This window comes from Chiloscyllium punctatum, chromosome 36 (genome assembly GCF_047496795.1).
Source record: "Chiloscyllium punctatum isolate Juve2018m chromosome 36, sChiPun1.3, whole genome shotgun sequence".
Taxonomy (NCBI): domain Eukaryota; kingdom Metazoa; phylum Chordata; class Chondrichthyes; order Orectolobiformes; family Hemiscylliidae; genus Chiloscyllium; species Chiloscyllium punctatum.
Window position 1 is genome coordinate 14,540,434 of NC_092774.1, and position 18,946 is coordinate 14,559,379.

Consider the following 18,946-nt stretch of genomic DNA (forward strand, 5'->3'; position numbering starts at 1 on the left):
ATTCAAAATGCAAAATGCACACAGTTCCCAACTCTGAAATCCACCACAATCACCTGGTTCCAGTCCCCTAATTCAAATCCAAAACTAGTCCTCCCAAGTAGTCCTGACCAGTCATTGCTCAATTACAATGCTATAGGTCGTGAAATAACCAGAGCTGCCTTAAAAGGATTTGTCTATTCAAGTTAAAACTTCAACTGTCCTCCATAAATCACTTTTATGTAAGGATAAAAGAGATTAATTAGTAACTGATAGTAAGGCAGCCATGACCTGTAAAAAGAACATTTTATTTCATAGTCTTGCAAAATCCTTAACCTTAAAAGAAATCATGTTAAAGTTTCCATAGTAGAAATCAGATTCAAAACAGTCCTGGATCTCAAGCTCCAGGGAACATTCAATCACTAACAAACAAATGTGCATTCAGTCTGAATCATACAGGGATAAACTTTCTACTAACTGTACGGCTCTTTTCTCTCTCTCTCTCTCGCTCACTCTCTCTCTCTCACACACACACACAAAGACACCATCTCTCACAGACACTTTGAGTTTCCCGCAATGACTCCTCTAGCTTTTGAATATTTTTCTGGGCGTCTGGCCATAAGTTAGTTCCGAAGTGCACCCCCAGTAGCCCTTCAGCTACTAGCCCTTCTGACACGAAGCATAATCTGATTCCTCCTGACTATAAGGCTGTTTTTCTTTGACATTTTATCATTTGTTTTTTATCCTTTCCTCGTGTCCGAGGATTGTCCTTCCAATCTCTTAACATTTTTCCTAAAGGACTGTCCGTTGGGATGTGGTCCTCGGACGTCCGTCTCATGTCCCCTTCTACATCTAAATTGCTATTCTTATTTCCCATTTTAATACTCGGCCGTTTTCTTTATGTAATTTCAATTAACCTCTCTGAAGTTCGGTGTTACCTTCTTCCACACCCCCTTCAGGGTCCAAATCTCCGCGTGGGGGTTTCCCTTCTTAATAACCGGTCTAAGGCTGGGTGATCGAATCAGTTAGACACCTTACTTGTTAGATTAATCTAGCCAATTAAATATTTTTTAAGTTGCCAATTCCCCCGTACTTCTCGTACGGAACCGACCACCAAGGTAATACCTAAAGGTCAATTTTCATACCTTGGTCTGTGCACAAAAGTTACTGGTCGAATGCGCACCCCTTCCCGCGGCAATACCAGACAGCAAAATACGTTGTCCATCTAGGTCGCCTGAAATTTAGCTTTACCTGGGTCTTATGTACACAAGAGTAACCCGACCGAACCACCACATCTTAGTGCCCTTCGCACCGCGGCAAAACAGCAAGTACTGCTGCAAATCCCGGCCGCCCGCGAATGCGGGTCTTAAGTCCATAAGTGTTACCTGACCAACCCGCCATGTCTTAGTGCACCTCGCTCGTGGCAAAGACTGACAACAAAACAAAACCCGCTGCCTACCCCGGTCGCCTGGACAATACTTATTTAAGACCTTTTTCTTACCTGGGTCTTGTGCACAAGAGTTACCCGACCAGACCCGCTGCGTCGCCTCTGCCCGTCCTGTCTCCAGGGTCTCCCAGTCCGGATCACCCTCGCCCAGAGCCGCCTCGGCAACAAGGGGAAACTAGAGATCGCCGAAATCAGCGAGGTGCACCTTCTCCGTTTCTCCAAGAACGCCGAGCGACCGGAGCTTGGGATCCAGGAACGAGCCCCCAAATCTTTTAGAAACAAGTTTAATAAAATTTAGAGGAGACCACCGAAACTGGAAACAAGACAATTTATTCTATGATCTTGCAAGAAAGGGCATCAAATGCAGAAGCAAATGAGCAAATTAGAACTCGGGTTAGTGGACAGTTATACCCTTTGAGCTGAGTGAGCTGATCTCTCTAGACTCCTAATGACCCAATCTCTCTCACTGTACCAGACCACTGCCCAGCTGCGCTCCACCCTTATTACTTCCCCCTTCCCCAGGTTGGCAACCTTCCTCTCTGTAAGTACTAACACATACATTTATTTTGTCAAGATATGGTTTAACATTTTGTATCAGTTCTGCTGGTACATTCCATCCTCAGATATTTCATTAACTTGTATCGTTTTGTATCGCTCAAGTATTTCGGCTATCTCAGCTTTTTGCTGAAAGCATAATTTTACAAAAAGAATTTTTTGTTATAGTAATTACACACCAACGTTAGTATTTAATTAACCACAATTAAACACTGAAAAGTCCCTAAATACCTGCAGGGTGAATAGTTCTCTTGCTGTACCCCTTTTCTTTATGCTTTTTCTATATCTGCAAAAACAACACTTTACCCCATTTCTAACAGTATTGAACAATATGGCTAGGGGAATGGTTGAGGGTGAGTTACCCTTTGGAGGGTCGGTGTGGACTCGTTGGGCCGAGTGGCCTGCTTCTACACTGGGGATTCTCTGAAGGGAAGGAATTTCTGCAAACTGTGCAGGGCAGTGCAGGCGCACTGCGGGGTCCCGCTGCTGGCCGAGCCCCCGCATCCCGTCCCGCCCCTTTCCCTTGCCCAGTCTCCCATACCCTCCCCCACCCCCGACCCATCGATGGCGTCACAAAGCGCGGAAGTGGCCCTGTCAGGTTCAGAGTGAAACTCCCTCCCTCTGGACAACTGTTCATCCTGGGGAGGCGAGAGAGGGGAGGAGTGGAAATCTGTTCACTTGTAGCAGCCGGAGTGAATCCAGGGAGGGAGCAGATTCTGCAAACTCAGGTATGTGTCTTAATTGGTGGAGAAAGTGAGGACTGCAGATGCTGGAGATCAGAGCTGAAAATGTGTTGCTGGAAAAGCGCAGCAGGTCAGGCAGCATCCAAGGAGCAGGAGAATCGACGTTTCGGGCACAAGACCTTCTTCAGGAATGAGGAAAGTGTGTCCAGCAGGCTAAGATAAAAGGTAGGGAGGAGGGACTTGGGGGAGGGGCGTTGGGAATGCGATAGGTGGAGCGAGGTCAAGGTGAGGGTGATAGGCCGGAGTGGGGTGGGGTCGGAGAGGTCAGGAAGAAGATTGCAGGTTAGGAAGGCGGTGCTGAGTTCGAGGGATTTGACTGAGACAAGGTGGGGTGGAGGGGAAATGAGGAAACTGGAGAAATCTGAGTTCATCCCTTGTGGTTGGAGGGTTCCCAAGCGGAAGATGAGACGCTCTTCCTCCAACCGTCATGTTGCCATGGTCTGGCGATGGAGGAGTCCAAGGACCTGCATGTCCTTGGTGGAGTGGGAGGGGGAGTTGAAGTGTTGGGCTACAGGATGGTTGGGTTGGTTGGTGCGGGTGTCCCAGAGGTGTTCTCTGAAACGTGCCGCAAGTAGGCGGCCTGTCTCCCCAATATATAGGAGGCCACATCGGGTGCAGCGGATGCAATAGATGATGTGTGTGGATCTATTGCCAAGTGATGGCAAATGTGGCTAGATTAATTTAGGATATCTGGTCAGCTCGGACAAGTTGGGCCAAAGGGTCTTTTTCCGTGCTGTATGAGTCTAATTGTCTTTGGTGAAAGCAGAAGTGTGGTTGTGAAGACTGGACTTTCAGAGCAGCTTTCAAAGATGTTTTGCCCTGACTGGGAGCAGAAGAGTTTGACTGAAGTGTGTCGGTGTTAATGCCTTGATGTCTCAATTTGCTTCCACCTTCCTGGGGACCTTAACCATTTTGTTCCACAAATAGCTGCATTGCAGGTTACCCCATGAATTGACACACTTATGTTTGCTTCTCAGAAACAGACCTGCTCACTGTCAACTGTATCCCAGTGTTGTGGGGTTATCCAAAATGCAGAGAGGTGTCAGTCTTGACGTTTCTGCTTTTCTGCCCCTTTAAGATCCTGAATCAGCACCTTCAGGGAATTAGAGTGGAGTGAGAACAGAGGGGGAGAGAAAGTGGGATGGTGCTTTCAATTTTGTGGAATCACAAAAGAAAAGAATATTTTGCAGAAAGTAGAATTCCTTGTTCAGAATTTCTACCCTGCACTGACAATGATGCCTTTTGTAATCTCTTTTTACAGAGTATTTGAAGATCTGAAGACAGAAGTTTCAAAATCAACAGGTGAAAGCCTTATGGCCAAAACATTGACTCTCCTGCTCCTCGGATGCTGCCCGACCTGCTGTGCTTTTCCAGTGCCACACTTTCTGACTCTGACTCTCCAGCGTCTGCAGTCCTCACTTTGACGTCAATGTCTGACAGTCACTCAATCCATCGGGACCACAACGATTTTTGACTGTGATTTCTGTGAGAAGGAGCAAAGCGTTTTGGTTCCTGTTTGAGGATGTTTTCAGCATCAGTGGGACTGGATGAGAGACTCTACTGTCGCAGCGCACTGAGTGTGGAGCCTGAAACAGTTATACGGCCTGGGAAGGGGAATTCACGGTGGGGATAGGCTCTGCACACGTTTGTGTGTAACTGAAGGTTCGGCCACGGAGAAACCAGAGGAATCCCACCCCATGGAGAAATGGTGGAAGGGTGGCAACTGCAAAAAAGGCTTCCGTTTCCCGTCTGCCCTGGAGACTCATCGGCGCAGTCACACTGGGGAGAGGCGATTCCCCTGCCCTGTCTGTGGGAAGGGCTTCAGCAATTCCACCAACCTCCACACCCACCAGCGGGTCCACACCGGGGAAAGGCCCTTCAGCTGCCACGAGTGTGGGAAGGCCTTTTCCCAGGCCTCCAACCTCCAGACCCACCGGCGAGTCCACACCGGGGAGAGGCCCTTCAGCTGCCCTGAGTGCGGGAAGGCCTTCACCAATTCTTCTAACCTGCGGAGCCACCAGCAGGTCCACACTGGGAAGAGGCTGTTCCCTTGCACAGAGTGTGGGAAGGCCTTCAGGTATTCTTCTCACTTGCTGACCCACTGGCGGGTCCACATGGGGGAGAGGCCCTTCAGCTGCCCTGAGTGTGGGAAGGCCTTCAGGCATTCCACTAACCTGCTGACCCACCAGCGGGTCCACACGGGGGAGAGGCCGTTCCCGTGCAACGAGTGCGGGAAGGCCTTCAGCAATTCCTCTAACCTGCTGAGGCACCAGCGGGCCCACACTGGGGAGAGGCCCTTCAGCTGCCCTGAGTGTGGGAAGGCCTTCAGGCATTCCACTAACCTGCTGACCCACCAGCGGGTCCACACGGGGGAGAGGCCGTTCCCGTGCAACGAGTGTGGAATTTAGTCAGAAATCTGGAGTTCACAATCTAACGGTGAAACCATTGTCGGTGGAGTGGGGATGGAAGAAAACTCCCACCTGATTCACTCCGTTCTTTTTTAGGGAAAGAAACTGTCGTTGTGGGAGAGGATTCACTCAATCGTCCCAGCTGCATCCTTTACCCGGTCTGGCCTACACGTGACTCCAGACCCACAGCAGTATGATTGACTCTACACTGCCCATCCAACTTACTTGGAAACAGGGATACGAGTTGAAAATGCTGAGTGAGGCAGTACTTTCTCCGGGTTAAGGCTGTACCAAGGATCCAATTACAAAGGGTCAACTGGGTAATGACCGATAATGAAGAAAGTGAGGGGTCGGAGGGAGTGTGTGCACTTTGACTGTGAGCTGTTTTTAAAACATTGCTACTTTTTCTATGCCTTCCTGCTGGGAGATTCTGAAGCTGTAACAAAGTTGGGTCGCAATAAAGATTACCTGTACTTCACGCCGAGCTCAGACTCTCATTGAGAGCTTTGAATTGCATTTTGTTCTAAAACTGCTCATTTCTTACAGGTGAAAGTGAGAACTGCTGATGCTGGAGATCAGAGTCAAGATTAAAGTGGTGCTGGCAACGCACAGAAGGTCAGGCAGCATCCGAGGAGCAGGAAAATCGACATTTTTTCGGGCAATGTTGATTTTCCTGCTCCTCGGATGCTGCCTGACCTTCTGTGCTGATTTCTGACAGCCTCCTGTACTATGTTTCCAATGTTGTGTATCGGTTGCAGCAGTGAATAAGTAGCCAGTATTGTTAGAAATTGTGAATTTTTCAGGAGTGCAGGTACTCCATCATCCCATTGTCATTGTCCAGTTTCCTGGCAGCACTGGGAGGTGTGGGCTGTGTCCACTGGAAACGATGTGGAGGTGCCAGTGTTGGACTGGGGTGGAGAAAGTTAAAAATCACACAACACCAGGTTATCTTCCTTCTGGTTTATTTGGAAGCACTGGCTTTTGGAGCGCTGCTCCTTCATCAGGTAGCTGTGGAGCAGGATCATAAGACACAGAATTTATAGCAAAAGCTGACAGTGTCATGCAACTGATAAGATATTGAACAAATCTAGATTGCGGATTAGTCTTTCATCTTTTACCATGGGTTGCAGGTTTCAGTTCAGTAAACCCCAGAACTACTTTTAATTCAACTTCTTGAGACGGTTTAAGGTTTTATACAAATAGGTGGCATCTCAGCTCCGATACTGCATAAAAGTTGTGAGGTTCGAGTCTGTATCCCAATCTTGAATCAGATTGGTTCTATTAACCAAAGTAGGAATTTATAAAATCTTACATGCAGTTTGTGTGCTTTTTGAGCAAAATTGAATATATCTGCAAATATAATTCTGCAATTGCAAATTCACCCCGTAGACTTGTGTGACTGTGTGTGCATGAGAGTGTGTGCATATATGCTAATGAAATGTGTGTGAGATGGAGTATCAGCCTGTGAGATGGGGTGAGTGTTAGGGTGTGTGTGTGTCTGAGAGAGCGAGAGATAAAGGCAAGGGGTTGCATTTTGCTAAAAAGAGGAAGGGCAGGACTTGTACAGTTAATGGTAGGGCCCTGCAATGTGTTCTAGAACAGATTCATGGGGGGGGGGGAATGTGGAGGGGTTCAGGTCCATAAAGTTAAAAATCTCTCAACACCAGGTTATTGTCCAACTGGTTTATTTGGAAACACAAGCTTTTGGAGCACTGCTCCTTCATCGGATGTTTGTGGAACAGGATCATAAGACATAACCACCTGATGAAGGAGCAGTACTCCAAAAGCTAATGCTTGCAAATGAGCCTGTTGGAGTATCAGCTGGTGTGGTGTGAATTTTAACTTCATCCACCCCAGTCCAACACCGGCATCTCCAAGTCGGGGACATAGTTCTTTGGAAGTTGCATCATTGGTAGACAGGGTGGTGAAAGAGGCGTTTAGCACACTCTCCTTCATTGTTCACACCGTTCAGTGCAGGAGTTGGGACATCACGTTGAGGTTGGACAGGATATTGGTGAGACCATGTGTAGAGTACTGAGTACACTTCTGGTCCACAAGTTGTCGGGTGACCTTATTTCGATTTATAAAGTCATGGGGCGTGGAGGAAAGGTAAATATCACAGGGGGGGAAAAATGATGCATCTCCCCTTTTTAACTTCTCTTGACATTTGGACACTTCAATCCTGTCAGTAACAGCCTCATCGCCAGAGAGCAGACTGCGCATGCTCCTCACTGCACACAAGGCACACGCCTCGCGACTTTCTTTTGGTGGACCAATCGGAAGCCTTGGAGGACCGGAAGGTGACTGGTCCTCCTGCCAATCAGAGCCTTCCTATTGTCTGAATGCGGAAGTTGGAACACGAGCCTGGGGAGTTGCTGCTGCTCTGTCTCTGAATGAAGATTGAGTTTGCTCCAGACTGCAACCTCTTTACTCTGTCAACCATCTGTGAGTAGGGCACTCTCTTCCCAACTCCTTTTCCTGTTTTTCCCCCCCATTCTTGGATTCAGTCTTTGACTTCCATTTCCTTTCGGTTGCTGCAAGTGAATGCACGGCGTGGACCGATTCGGGAAAAGGTTTTCATAAACAGAGAGTGGTTCATGTATGGGATGAATGTCCAGAGGTAGTGGTGGATGCACTACCCCCAACAACCCTCTGAAGAGCAACCCTCCCAGACCCACTCCCCAACATTTACCCCTTCACCTGACCCTACACGCAATTTAGCGTGGCCAATTCACCTAACCTGCACATCTTTGGAGTGTGGGAGGAAACCAGAGCACCCGGAGGAAACCCACACAGACAGTTGCCCGAGGCAGGAATTGAACTTGGGTCTCTGGCGCTGTGACGCAGCAGTGCTACTCACTGTGTCACCTAGGACAGATGAGGAGGAACTGCTTTTCCTAGAGAATAGTCAATCTATGGAATTCTCTGCCCAAGGAAGCAGTAGAGGCATCTTCATTAAGTATATTCAAGACACAATGGATGGGTTTTCATGGTCAGGGAGTTAAGGGTAGTTGGGATAATGCAGGGAGAAAGAGCTGAGCCAATGGATATATCAGCCACAATCAGCTCGGATTTCAGTTTCCCACAGAGTAAGATATTGGTCTGTTCTCTGCTCTGCTGGATTTCTGCTGAAGCCTTGACCCCCCACCCCCACACCTTCTGGAACAATAAAACATTCAGTTATTCAAGACTCAAGCCACAGTCTCCCAGCCTGTCAACCATCCAGACACAGAGTGAGGTCCTAGCTGGGAATCAAACAAGAAAAACAGAACAAAATTAGAAATAAATAAATGCTCGTGCTTAATGTTTGTTCATGAGGAAGTAAACCAGAAATAGGGCTCTCCCACGATTCTTATAGTGCCCCTCTTAAGGCACACTCTCACCCTAACATCTAACTATTCATACCCAGCTATGATTTACAACAATATTTACACCAGCAGAATTAAAGCATCTGTTATCAAGTAGACATCGGGATATACAGCACGAAATAGACTTTTCTCTGTCTCATTCACACACATATACACATATACATCCATGGGGGTGAATTTATATTTGCAGAATTATATTTGCAGAGACATTCTATTTTTCTCAAAAATGCACAATCTGAAGGCTGATCCATGTAATATTTTGTAAATTCCACTTTGGAAATAGAACCAGTCTGAATCAAGATCGTGTTACAGACACTCTGACCTTTAATGCATTGTCAGAGCTGAGATGTCACCTTTTCTTATAAAACCTTGAGTTATCGCAAGAAGATGTCTTTCAGGAAATTCTGGGATTTACAAATGAATGATACGAGCAGCCCATACTAAAAGATGAAAGACTTAACTATCCAGGGTTTTTCAATATATCATTTCAGTGCACAGTAATGTTTTTCCATCCATTCTGTGCCTTATGATTGTATTCTCCACAATCACCTGATGAAGGAGCCACGCTCTGAGTGTTAGTCATAGAGATGTACAGCATGGAAACAAACCCTTCGGTCCAACCCGTCCATGCTGACCAGATATCCCAACCCAATCTAATCCCACCTGCCAGTACCCGGCCCATATCCCTCCAAACCCTTCCTATTCATATACCCATCCAAATGCCTCTGAAACGTTGCAATTGTACCCACCTCCACCACTTCCTCTGGCAGTTCATTCCATACATGCATAACCCTCTGCATGAAAAGTTGTCCCTTAGGCCCCTTTTAAATCTTTCCCTTCTCACCTTAAACCTATGCCTTCTAGTTTTTGACTCCCCCACCCTGGGGGGAAAAGACCTAGGCTATTTGCCCTATCTATGCCCCTCATGATTATATAAACCTCTCTAAGGTCACCCCTCAGGCTCTGATGCTCCAGGGTAAAATAAATGCCCCAGCCCCTCTCTCAGTCTGTTCCAAAGTCAGTTCATTGGGACACATACACTCATTCTGTGTAACCAGTTAAAGCTCAGTTCACTGGTATGTTCCTCTCCGAGTGCTCCTCTGCTCACACTGATGTCCAGTACCTTTTGAAGCAGGTCAAATGGATTTCTCTTTCCAGACTCAACCCCCCCAACGATATTGAGTGACCCTGTCAGATCTTGTTATGGAATTTCTTCCAAGATTTCTGACTGCAGATCCTCCCCTTCTGATACCCCGTTAGCAAAGTTGAAACAAGTCATCACTGTCTGTACCGAATAGAAATTCTGATTATATTGTATGTGTCTGTGTGTTTAAAGTACTAACCCAGTAACATACAAACGGTATTATTGATTTAAAATACACAGGAGACGTGAGGAGGGAGGTGTCAGGACCTGGCACACTCCAAACCCTAACAGGGTGTTCCAAAATATTTCAAAATGAAGGGGATGGCCATAGAGCTGTACAGCACAGAAACAGTCCATCTCGTCCATGCTGACTAGATATCCGAAATTAATCTATCCTATTTACCAGCACTTGGCCCATATTCCTCTAAACCCTACCTATTCACATACCCATCCAGCTGCCATTTAAAAGTTGTAATTGTGCCAGCCTCCACCACTTCCTCTCGCAGCTCATTGCACACACGCACCACCCTCTCTGTGAAAAAGTACAGAAATATTCCTTCCTCATTCCCCGTTTTACCTGTACTGATACCTTTGGGGATCTCTGAACTTGGACAGTAAGGTCCCTTTGTTCCTGAGCACTCTGTAGGGATCTATTATTTATTGCTTACTTCCTTCCCTATTAAGATGAGATGTTGTCCCTCCAATTTGTGGTTTGATTCGTTGTGGCAATAGAGGAGGCCAAAGATGGTCATGTCAGAAAGGAGGTGGGAAGGGGAATTGGAATGGGTGGTGACTGGGAACTCTGGTCGGCTCTGTGGACCTGGATATGATGTTCAGTGAACCATTTCCCAGGTTTGTGCTCACTCTCCCCGATATAGAGAAGACCACAACTGGCAAACACATGGCAAATGCAGTCCCACAATATGAAGTTATAGCCTTTATTTTGGGAAAAAAAGTAGAAAGGAAGTGCATTGTTTAAATGGAGATGTAATTGGATGTGGAGAAAGTGAGAACTGCAGATGCTGGAGATCAGGGTCAAAAAGTGTGGTACTGGAAGAGCACGGTAGGTTAGGCAGCATCCGAGGAGCAGGACAGTTGACTTTTTGGGCACGAGCCCTTCATCAGGAATGATGTGTGGATAGACAAAGGAGCCTCAGCGTCCTTCTACACCAGTCACTGCCAGTTGTCAGACAGGTGCAGCAAACAATCAGCAAGGCAAGTGGTGTATTAGCAAGAGGAATTGAGTTCAGAAGTGGGGAGGTCTTCCTGCAGTTAGGGGGTCATTGAATATATTCAAGGCTGAGTTCATCTGATTTTTGAAGAACAAAGAAGTGGATGTTTGTGGGGGAAGGCAAGAGCATGGTTTCAAGACCAGTACAGAACAGTTCCAGAGTCAAACAGCACAGAAACAAACCCTTAAGTCCAACTAGTCAGAGAGATATACAGCATGGAAAGAGACCCTTCGGTCCAACCCGTCCATGCCGACCAGATATCCCATCCCAATCTAGTCCCATCTGCCAGCATCTGGCCCATATCCCTCCAAACCCTTCCCATTCATATACCCGTCCAGATGGCTTTTAAATCTTGTAATTGTACCAGCCTCCACCACTTCCTCCTGCAGCTCATTCCATACATGTCCTACCCTCTGTGTGAAAAGGTTGCCCCTCAGATCTCTTTTGTTTCTTTCTCACCCTAAACCTATGCCCTCTTGTTCTGAGATGTCAGTCTTGACGTTTTTGCTTTTACTGCCCTTGTAAGATCCTGAATCAGCACTTCCAGGAGAATTAGTTAGAGCAGAGTGAGAACAGAGTAGGGGGGGGGGGGAAGAGAGTGGGATGGTGCTTTCAATTTTGTGGAATAACAAAAGAAAAGAAAATTCTACAAAGTAGAATTGCTTGTTTAGAGTTTCTACCCTGGGACTGACAGTGGTGACTTTTGTAATCTATTTTTACAGCGTATTTGAAGATCTGATGGTGGAAGTTTCTCAATCAACAGATGAGAAACATTGACCCTCCTGCTCCTCAGATGCTGTCTGACATCCCCATGCTTTTCCAGTGCCACATTTTTCGACTGACTCTCCAGCATTTGCGGTCCTCACTTCAACATCAATGTCTGACAGTCACTCAGTCCACCAGGACCGCAACGATTTTCAACTGTGATTTCTGTGAGAGGGATCAAAGCTTTTTGGTTCCTGACTGAGTATGTTTTCACCGTCAGTCTGACCCACTGAGTGTGGAGCCTGAAACAGTTGGACGGCCTGGGAAGAGGAATTCACGGCAGGGAGGGGCTGGAAAAGCGTTTATGTGCAGCTGAAGCTTCGGCCATGGAGAAACCTGAGGAATCCCACCCCATGGAGAAACGGTGGAAGTGTGGCGACTGTGGGAAAGGTTTTCATTTCCCGTCTGCCCTGGAGACCCATCGGCGCAGTCACACCGGGGAGAGGCCATTCCCCTGCCCTGTCTGTGGGAAGGCCTTCAGACATTCCTCCCACCTGCTGGCCCACCAGCGGGACCACACGGGGGAGAGGCCCTTCGGCTGTCCCGATTGTGGGAAGGCCTTCATGTTTTTCTCTGCCCTGTTGGCCCACCGGCGAATCCACACGGGGGAGAGGCCGTTCAGCTGCTCTGAGTGTGGGAAGGGCTTCAACTATTCCTCTGACCTGCTGAGGCACCAACGGGTTCACTCAGGGGAGAGGCCCTTCAGCTGCCCCGAGTGCAGGAAGGCCTTCAGCAATTACTCCAACCTCCAGACCCACCAGCGAGTGCACACGGGGGAGAGGCCCTTCAGCTGCCCCGAGTGTGGGAAGGCCTTTACCCAGGTCTCCACCCTGCTGAGACACCAGCGGATCCACACCGGGGAGAGGCCATTCACCTGCTCTCAGTGCGGGAAGGGCTTCACCCGCTCCTTCCATCTGCAGAAGCACCAGCGAGTTCACGTGCCATCGCAGGGGAATTGAAGGAGTGACGGCCGAGTGCCATTATCGATTGGACTATCAACCCGGTTCCGGGGAGTCCCGGGTTTGAATCCCACCACGACAGATGGCAGAATTGGTATTCGGTCAGAAATGTGGAGTTCGGAATCTAACAATGAGACCGTTTCAAGGAGGGGGGTGGTGCGGGGGAGAAAGCCCCCATCTGATTCCCTCTCTCCCTTGTAAGGGAAGGGAACCACCATTGGGGGAAAGGATTCACTCAGTCGTTCCAGCTGCATCCTTTACCCGGTCTGGCCTACACCTGACTCCAGACCCACAGCAGTCTGGTTGACTGTACACTGCCCCTTCCTGGCAAATGAGCAGGGAGACACTTACTTGGAGACAGGGTATGGGTTAAAATTGCTGAGTGAGGCAATACTTCCTCCGGGTTACGGCTGTACCAAGGATCCAATTACAAAGGGACAACTTGGTGCTGACCAATAGTAAAGACAGTGGGGTGTGTGTGGGCTTTGATCTTGAACTGTTTAAAAAGCTGCTACTTTGTCTATGCATTTTTGCTGGGGGAATCTGAAGCTGTAACAAAGTCGGGTCACAATCAAGGTTACCTGAACTTACCGCCGGGCTCAGACTCTCATTGAAAGCTTTGAGCTCCAAGAGGTTTTTGTTTTAAAGCTGCTCCTGTCTTTCAGCCTCTGCAGAGTTTCCAATGTCGTGTATCAGATGGAGCAGTGAATGAGTAGCTTGTATCATTAGAAATTGTACATCTTTCAGGTACTGCGTTGTTTCATCAGCATTGTCAAGTTTCCTGGCAGCACCAGGAGGTGGGGGCTGTGTTCAGTTGAAATGATATGGAGGGGTTGGTATTAGACTGGGGTGATAAAGTTTAAAAAAAATCACAATACCAGGTTATTGTTCAACAGGTTTATTTGGAAGCACTAGCTTTCTGAGTGCTGCTCCTTTATCGGGTAGCTGTGGAGCAGCATCGTCAGACACAGAACGTATATCAAAAGATCAGTATCGTGCAACTTTAGAGGCTGGGACTTTATTCACAGGAGCACAGGAAGTTGGAGGTGACCTCATTGAGATTGATAAAATCATGAAGAGTGGAGGTAAGGTGAATAGCAAATGGCTCTTGCTTAGCGAAGGGGAAGTCAAAACTAGGGGGCTTTTTTTAATGTGAGGAGAGAGATTTAAAAGGAACCGGAGGGGCAACATTTTAAAGAGGGTGATTTGCATGTGGAATGAACTTGCTGAGGATGTGGTAGATGCAGGTACGGTTACAACATTGAACCAGCATTCGGATGGTTACATGAATAGAAAGGTTTAGAGGGATATGGGCCAAATGCAGGCAAGTGGGACTGGTTTAGTTTGGAATCCTGGTCAACATGGACAAATTGGACCGAAGTGTCTGTTTCTGTGCTGTATAACTTTACTGAAACCAGTAGATTTCTGAAAGGGGCTTGACAGGATAGATGCAGATAAAATGCTCCTTTGTGGGGAGGGTCATCGAATTCCGACAAGGTGGAAGCAGGCCATTCAGCCCATCTATTTCACTCTGGCCCTCTGAACAGTATCCCACCCATAACCCAACCCCTTACTCTGTATTTCCCATGGCCAAGCCACCTTAACCTGTACATCCCTGGTCACTATGGGTAATTTAGCACGGCCAATTCTTCCTAACCTCTACACCCTAATCTATAAATTACCTTCTCAAGAATGTAATTTAAATGCAGAGCTTTTCTAAGACTCAACATTGGGACACAGACAGAATTCACACCTATTGTCTCTACTTATAAATAGGGCAATGTCTCTTTGAAATGTAGATTCATTTGGATATAACTGCGTCACTTTACATATGAAGATATCCCTTTGAATGTGCTCACATCCCTTTGAAATATAATCTTGTCCATTTAAACCTCTTTATTTACAGAAATACCCGTTAAAATGTCCACGTCCCTTTAAAATGCAGATTTCCCCCTTTAGATATGACGCCGTTCCGTTCGATGTCGGAATATCTGTTTAAATTGAGCCGTGAGCTTTCCCAATGTAGACAGGGCTCCTCGAAACGTGGCAGTGTCCCCGCCCCCCGCAGCTGCAGAGTGAGACAGGAGAGTTTGTTTTTGTGAATGAACAGTTGTCGCGCGAGGTGGCTGTGACTTGGTGACGGTGAGGCTCCCCGGGCCCCGCCCATCCCCAACCCCGGCCCCGCCCATCCCCTCCCCGGGCCCCGCCCATCCCCGGCCCCGCCCATCTCCCACGTGCAGACGTCACGCGGGGGTGAAGGCGGTTGGGAGGAGAAGTCGCTCGAGCGAGGAAGCGGCGGGAGGGCGGCCGTTAGGAAAATCCAGATATCCTGAATTAATCTAGTCCCCTTTGCCAGCGCTATATCCCTCTAAACCCTTCCTATTCATATACCCATCCAGATACCTTTTAAAGGCTGTAATTATACCAGCCTCCTCCACTTTCTCTGGCAGCTCATTCCATACCTGCACCACCCTCCACATGGAAACGTTGCCCCTTCAGGAACCTTTTATATCTTTGTGGCCTCACCCTAAACCTATTCCCTCTAGTTGTGAGTCTCACCCCAACACTGAGGAAAAGGCTTAAAAACATTGAGCAGCCAGAAAAATGCAAAAACAATCAAATATCGAGCCACATTGGGGGGGAATTATGGCTCTGCCCTTTTTGTTCTCCGATAGGTATTTGGAAACTTAAAATCTGTCAATACCATCAGCATTGCTACAGAGCACGTTGTGTACACTCCTCAGTGTCAACAAGCAGGGCACGTGTTTGCCAATGTCACCAAAACATTGGGCATGTTCCTCGCTGTCGGCAGAAACGTTGCGAAACCTACTTTTGATGGACGAATAAGGAGCACTGGAGGACCAGGGGGAGACTTGTCCTTCTGCCATTCGGAGCTCCCCTATTGGTGAATGTGGAAGTTGGACCATGAGCTTCTTAAGGTCCTGCTCCTCCTCTCTCTGAATGAAGATTGAGCTTCACCTCAGACTGCAACTTCTTTCCTCCGTCCAACATGTGAGTACAGCACTCTCTTTTCTCACCCCCTTTTCCATTTACGTTTCATTCTGGGGTTCAAGTGTTGACTTGGAGCAACTGAAAGGAATGGGAGTGAATCCAGCGAGGGGACAGACTCTGGAAAAGTTAGTCCAGGCCTGTGTCTCAATTGGCAAAATAGACAGACAGGAGACTGGAAGAGCAAGCCAGGCAGTATCAGGAGGTGGAGAAGTCGAGGTATCTGGTGTAACCCTTGTTCAGGACTGGGGGTGGGTATAGGGAGAGCTGTGGAACAAGGGTGTGCTGGGGGCAGGGTATTGAAGTGGGGATAGGTGGAGACAGGTAGAGGGTACAATAGACAATAGGTGCAGGAGTAGGCTGTTCTGCCCTTCGAGCCAGCACCACCATTCATTGTGATAATGGCTGATCATCCTCAATCAGTATCCTGTTCCTGCCTTATCATCATAACCTGGTACGACCTGGTTGGTGAATGGGAGGAAGGAATCTAGTTGGCAGGGAAGAGTGGAAGGGGCAGGGAAGTGAGTTGGGGGATGGGATGGGAGATTATTTGAAATTGGAGAACTCTGCGTTGAGTCCTCTGGGCTGTGGACTGCTCAGACAAGATGAGGTTTTGTTCCTCCAATTTGTGGTTTGGTTTGTTGTGGTAATGGAGGAAGCTAAATATAGTCATGTCAGAAGGGGAGTGGGAAGGGGCATTAAAATGGGTGGAGACTGGGAAGTCCGCTCAGCCTCTGCGGACCCGGCTGTGATGCTCAGCAAACCGTTCCCCAAGTTTACGCTCGGTTTCCCCGATGTAGAGAAGACCACAATTGACAAAGCACAGCAGGTCAAGCAGCATCTGAGCAGTAGGACAGTCGTAGTTTGGGGCATGAGCTCTTCATCAGGAATGATGTGTGGATGTTCCGAGGGGCATCAGTGTCCTTCTGTGCCAGTTGTCAGACAGGTGCAGCAGGCAATGAGCAAGGCAAGTGGTGTATTAGCAAGCGGAATTGAGTTCAGAAGTAGGGATGTCTTCCTGCAGTTAGGGGGTCATTGAATATATTTAAGACTGAGTTCATCTGATTTTTATGTGAATGTTTATGGGGAAGGCAAGAAAATGGTTTAAAGACTAGTATAGAACCAAGTTACAGAGCCATACAGCACAGAAACAGATCCTTCAGTCCAACTAGTCCATGCTGACTATGTTCTCAAACTAAACCAGTCCCACCTGCCAGTGTTTTGGCTCATATCCATCCAAACCTTTCCTATTCATGAACTTATCCAAATTTCTTTTAAACGTCGTTACTGTATCTGCATCCACCACTTCCTCTGGACATTTAGTCTGCATGTGAACCACTCTATAAAAAAATTGTGCCCTTCAAGTCTTTTTAAAATCTCTTTCTCCTGTCACCATCAAAATTTGCTCCCTAATCTTGAAGCCCCAACCCTAGGGGAAGAACACCCGTCGTTCACCTCATCTCTCTCCTCATGATTTTATAAACCTTGATAAGGTCACATCTCCTCCTCCTATGCGCCAGTGAAAAAGTCCCAGCCCATCCACCTAGATGCAGGTAGATCCATATCCAGTCATGATCAGTTCAATGCTGGTCCCAATTCTCTCTCTCGGTGTCCAGGACAGCAAGAGACCACAAGACACAGGAGCAGAAATTAGGCCACCAGGTCTGCTCATTCCATTCAATCATGGCTGATATGTTTCTCAGTTACATTCTTCCGCTATAAGCAAAGTGAAAATGGAGGGAGTGAGTGTGGGATGGAGATTTTCGGTTTCCAGGGAATAAGAGAGGAAAGAGTTCATTATAAATTAGAATTTATGGGATCGGCTGATGAGCCGAGGAGTGTCAGTTGGAGTTTAATTTAGAGAAATCAGAGGTTTGTATTTTGGTCAAGCAATCCAGGCAGGACTGACACAGTTAAGGGGAGTGTTGCAGAATAAAGAGACCTTGGAGTGCTCGAGTCTCAGGTGGATAGAGTAGTGAAGGCAGCGTTTGGTTTGCTTTCCTTCATTGGTCATAGCATTGAGGATAGAAGTTGTGAGATCATGTTATACACACTTCCCACTCGAACGTGTTATCTACCTGCTTAACTGTTTTTAGTGAATATAATCCACACCTCCCGCTGCTGCCATAACGTGGTTTGTTTGGAAGCCCTAGCTTTCGGAGTGATTAGATTTATTTTAGATTTTATTACTTACAGTGTGGAAACAGGCCCTTCAGCCCAAACCGACCCTTCGAAGAGCTACCCACCCAGACCCGTTCCCCAACATTTACCCCTTCACCTAACACGACAGGCAAATTAGCGTGGCCACTTCACCTAACCTGCACATCTTTGGACTGTGGGAGGAAACCCACGCAGACACGGGGAGAATGTGCAAACTCCACACTGACAGTTGCCCGAGGTGGGAATTGAACCCGGATCTCTGGCACTCTGAAGTGCTGCTGCTGCTTCAGGTGGTTGTGGAGAATAAGATCATGATTCGACTATTTATAGCCAACGGAGTCCAATTCATGGAGATGTGATACATTAAACAATTTAGATTCAATCTTCCATCTTTTAGAATCTGTTCTTTGGTATGTTAATCCCAGAACCTGTTTTCAGTAACTTTCTCAAGAACGTAATTTAAATGCATAGCTTTTCTATCAAAAATGTCAGGCTGACTCGACATTGGGACCAAGACAGAATTCGACCCTATTGGTGGGTAGGCTGGGACTTTTTTCACTGGAGCACAGGAGGTTGAAAGGTGAAGGTATCGGGTGCCTCATTAGCAAGTTTGCAGATGACATTCAGATTGATGGAAAATGAGATAGTGAAGGGGACTGTCAGACGCTTCAGCAGAATATAGATCGGAGAGTTGGGAAGAGAAATGACAGATGGAGTTCAACCTAGACAAAGGTATATAAGGTTTTGGTTTGGCGCATTTGGAATGCTGCGTACAATTCCGGTCGCCAGATTTCCAAAAGGATGTGGATACGTTTGGAGAGAGTGCAGAGGGGGTTCACCAGGATGTTGCCTGTTATGGAGAGCGCTAGCTATGAGGAAAGGTTGAGTAAATTAGGATTATTTTCATTGGAAATAAGGAGGTCGAGGCGGGGTGGGGGGGTTCCTGATTGAGGCCGAAAAACCATGAGAGGTGTAAACGGGGTGGATAGGGAGAATTATTTTCCCAGAGGAGAAGACTTAATTACTCAGGGTTACGAGTTCAAAGTGAGAGGGGAAAGGTTTGAGGGAGATCTACATGGAAAGTTCTTTACAGAGAGGGTGGTGGGTGCCTCGAATGCATCGCCAGGGGAGGCAGTAGGGGTGGGATCGATAGTGTCATTTAAGATGTATCTAGATAGAT

General features: G+C 47.4%; 3 protein-coding genes across 3 annotated transcripts in view; 1 reads left to right on the forward strand and 2 right to left on the reverse strand.

The window, feature by feature from the left end:
* LOC140460739 (uncharacterized) overlaps positions 1-18,946 on the reverse strand; it is a 200,566-nt gene that overhangs the window by 171,238 nt on the left and 10,382 nt on the right. The gene's annotated exons all lie outside the window — the stretch shown is intronic.
* Positions 1-18,946, reverse strand: part of LOC140460012 (uncharacterized) — a 56,547-nt gene that overhangs the window by 20,208 nt on the left and 17,393 nt on the right. Inside the window, exons 5-6 of the mRNA XM_072554417.1 lie at positions 15,302-15,554; positions 1,478-1,692 (exon numbers count right to left, since the gene is read on the reverse strand). Of these exons, the coding sequence (XP_072410518.1) occupies positions 1,478-1,692; positions 15,302-15,554 (468 nt within the window). The remainder of the gene's footprint in view (positions 1-1,477; positions 1,693-15,301; positions 15,555-18,946) is intronic.
* On the forward strand, positions 7,474-13,421 carry LOC140460778 (uncharacterized). The gene is made up of 2 exons (XM_072555457.1): positions 7,474-7,574; positions 11,596-13,421. Exon 2 carries the CDS (start codon positions 11,965-11,967, stop codon positions 12,595-12,597), a length of 633 nt encoding a protein of 210 aa, XP_072411558.1. The 5' UTR covers positions 7,474-7,574; positions 11,596-11,964; the 3' UTR covers positions 12,598-13,421.